The sequence below is a fragment of the Phaethon lepturus genome, unplaced genomic scaffold (assembly GCF_000687285.1).
Source record: "Phaethon lepturus isolate BGI_N335 unplaced genomic scaffold, ASM68728v1 scaffold13298, whole genome shotgun sequence".
Classification (NCBI taxonomy): Eukaryota; Metazoa; Chordata; class Aves; order Phaethontiformes; family Phaethontidae; genus Phaethon; species Phaethon lepturus.
The window spans coordinates 12,503-16,108 of NW_010559783.1; the positions used below are offsets into that span (position 1 = coordinate 12,503).

Below are 3,606 nucleotides of genomic sequence, written 5' to 3' on the forward strand. Positions count from 1 at the left end.
TCCCCCAACCTGTAAAAGTTGATTTCTTGCCTTTCCTCTGCAGGCTGACATGTTAGATCAAGAAGCTGCCTTCGTGCAGATCCAGGAGGCTAAAACCATGGTGGAAGAAGACTTGCAGAGAAAACTAGAGGAGTTTGAGGATGAGAAAGAACAGCTTCAGAAAATGGCTGATTCTGCAGCAACATTGGAGCAAGAATTGGAACAGGTAGACTGTTAGGCAGCTTCCCAAGGGTTTCAGTGGAAATACTTATTTGTCTGAAACGGCAATAGTAAATAGATCCTGAGCTCTAACTTTTTTTTAAAACCTGAAAGATTGCTGCAAAAATGAAGTCTATATCAAAGTCACTTTGTCCCAGGTGAGAAGGCTCCCTATATTTTTAACCATCTCAGTAACAGTACTTTTTTCAAATTTCGGAACTACTGTCTTGTAGATGTTGGGGTTTTTTTAATGAATTCAGTATGCAATTATTCTAAGTGGAGACAAGAAGCATAATCCATGTTCAAAGTTGTTAGGCAGTCAGGATATCATTGTATACACTTACAGCATAATAATTCTGCACTTCTCTGCAGAGTCCTGCTTTAACCTTGTAACATTACAAAGGGAGCATCTCAAGGGCTGGAATTCAGATGAAGTATACACTGAATTTACCTGGTATACCTATTGTGGGCAAATTTTTCAAATACAAATTTAGAGTACAGTGAATCTTACTTAAGTATATTTTGGTCATTGCTTAGCCTGCAAGATTACAGATGCTGCAGAAGGCAATCAATGCAATTAATAGAGCAAATAGAAGAACTGGCCCAGGAAAGCTGAAAAATATTTTCACCTTCTCCTATTTTCTCCTAGAAGCTAAGTTTTAAATAACATATTATTTAAAATATTTCGATTGGAGTGCGTTTGCAAAGGTAATATGTATTTTGTATGAATTTATAGAACCACAGAATGTTTTGGGTTGGAAGGAACTTAAAGATCATCTAGTTCCAACCCCCCTGCCGTTGGGCAGGGACACCTTCCACTAGACCAGGTTGCTCAAAGCCCCATCCAACCTGGCCTTGAACACCTCCAGGGATGGGGCATCTACAACTTCTCTGGGCAACCTGTTCCAGTGCCTCACCACCCTCATAGTGAAGAATTTCTTCCTTATATCTAATCTAAATCTACCCTTTTTCAATTTAAAGCCACTAACCCTTGTCCTATCACTACATGCTCTTGTAAAAGGTCCTTCTCCAGATTTCGTTTAAGGCCCCTTTAGGTGCTGGAAGACTGCTATAAGGTCTTCTTGGAGCCTTCTCTTCTCTAGGCTGAAAAACCCCAACTCTCTCAGCCTGTCTCCATAGGAGATGTCCTCCAGCCCCCTGATCATCTTCATGGCCCTCCTCTGGACTTGCTCCAGCAGGTCCTTATCCTTCTTATATTGCGGGCCCCAGAGCTGAACGCAGCTCTTACTTCTTACAAGTATTTTAAGGTTTTGTCTTGCTTCTTATTTTAAGATAAAATTTTATCTTAAGTATCTTTTAAGAATCTTAAAATACTTCTTCTCAGGTCAAGTTGACTTTGCATCAGCGAGATCTGCAGCTTGAATCTTTACAGCAAGAACACCTAGACCTAATGAAGCAATTCACTCTGACCCAAGAAACATTGCACACCAAAGAGCAGTCCCTGGATGACCTGCAAACACAGTATGATGAACTGAAGGCCAGATTAGAAGAGTTCCAAAGTGACAGTACTTCTAAAGATGACATGATCCAGTATTTGCAGAATGAGAAGATTGTTTTGGAAGTAGCTCTGCAGGCAGCAAAAGCAAGCAAAGAGCAACTTGACGAAGGAGCAGTGCGCCTTGGGGAAGAAACAGAAGTAGCATCACAAATCTTGGAACAACTGAGGCAAGAAATGGCGATCAAGTCAAGCCAGGTAATGAATCCCTAAAAGTGTCTTATTTAAAATAGCTGTTGCAGGGAAGTATTGCCACAGGCACATGATAGAGCCAGTTACATGAGAGGAGATTGGTAGACCTGAGTTTGTATATGTCTGTAGTTGCGAAATTCAGGTAGCGGGAATATTTTAATCAGTTCTCTCATTTTTCCTTGTTGGTAGATTATCTGACACTTTACATTCTGTTACATCATTGGTGAGCTTACAGTTTAATATCCCTTGGTATCTATATGTGTTTATGCATTTGTGTGGAGTGGGATGGGAAGCTGAGATCAATTAATCTTGTTCTGTCTGTTTCCAAGAGCCACAATCTTTGTAAAATCTACCAGTTTTAAAATGCAGTAATTTTGAGTTACAGATCATGGTTTTGGAAGTAATTTTTTAATGTGCTCCTTTTCTGTGGTACTGTAGGCCAAACATCTTCCTTATGCAGTAATTTGGTCATGTTTAATTGTGCCTTTTCTCTTGGAACAATATACCAGGGTTTGCTTTTGCGTATTGCTGTATACCAGCTGAGGCTTTTTTTCTAGTCAATGAATATTTTACAAGATTAAGCTTAATGCATAGCCTTAATCTTTTTGTGGCTGGTTTAAATAATTGTGACTCTTCCTTTCACACCTTAGTTTTATAGTCATGTATGCTCTGTATATTTAAAGCATCCAAGTTCTAAAGAACTTTCTTACTGTATCCTGGTAATGATGCGTTCCTGTTTAGAGTTTTCTTTTGAAGATAATAGTGGGGCTTAATAGTATTACCAATTAAAAGTATTGAAGAACTACGGAAGTATATTTAACGTAAAGTTTGGTCTTTTTCCTTCAGAGAACGAGCTGGTTTCTTCGTTTGATCATCATGTAGGTGTGAACGGGTGCTATTCGGATACAACATATGTACACTGATGATGCATACTAAAACTTCAGTGGCAGGATAAGGGGACATCATGCATTCCTGGAGGTTGACAAGGCTCACTATGTGGTGACCTGTGTGAATAACGTATTTCTGTATAAAACATTGTGTTACCTAACAGTGCCATCAAGATGCCTAGTCAGAAACAGGGTTCTCATTAGATTAGGCAATTGGTGCAAGCATAGCAAAAGATACTGTCACTGCTTGAAATAATGTAGAATATGACATTTGGCATGTAAAGCAACATGTTTGCTTTTTTTACCTCTGGCAGGTAGAAAATCTGCAGCAAGAAAATGCTAGCCTTAAAAAACAGGTTCAAAAAGTGAAGGAACAGTTCCTGCAGCAGAAGGTAAGCAAAAGCAAACAATTTCAAAGAAATAAAACCAAGAAATATACTTCTTTTTTTTACAGTGAAGGCATGTACTTCTTAGGGGTTTGTGAAGAAAATTCAATCAATTTTCTGTGTCAGAGAACTTTGTGACATAATTATACAGTTTCTGTATTTCATACGGTTGAATTTTTATCTGTGACTAACAAAAAAGCAGATCCACCAACCAATTCATGCTTTTATTGTACTTCAGGGAGTTTGTCAAATGTTCCACCATATGAAGTCTCTCTCTGATTTGTTGATGCTAGGTTTTCTTTTGCAAAAGCACTCATGAAAATCTTCAGGTATTGTCATAGACAATATGTCTATGTTTTATGCTTAGATCATATCAAAAGTAGAGAGAAACTATTCTTCTGGGGCCAGTCTTATTCAATATCTTTAT

General features: G+C 38.4%; 1 protein-coding gene across 1 annotated transcript in view; it reads left to right on the plus strand.

Annotated features, from left to right (window-relative positions):
- The window catches only part of GOLGA3 (golgin A3), a gene marked incomplete at its 3' end in the record, with an annotated part of 13,731 nt that extends 10,546 nt beyond the window's left edge, over window positions 1–3,185 (plus strand). The window contains exons 9-11 of the mRNA XM_010293488.1: window positions 44–205; window positions 1,544–1,912; window positions 3,108–3,185. Coding sequence (XP_010291790.1) covers window positions 44–205; window positions 1,544–1,912; window positions 3,108–3,185 — 609 coding nt within the window. The remainder of the gene's footprint in view (window positions 1–43; window positions 206–1,543; window positions 1,913–3,107) is intronic.
- Window positions 3,186–3,606: the final 421 nt, after the last annotated feature.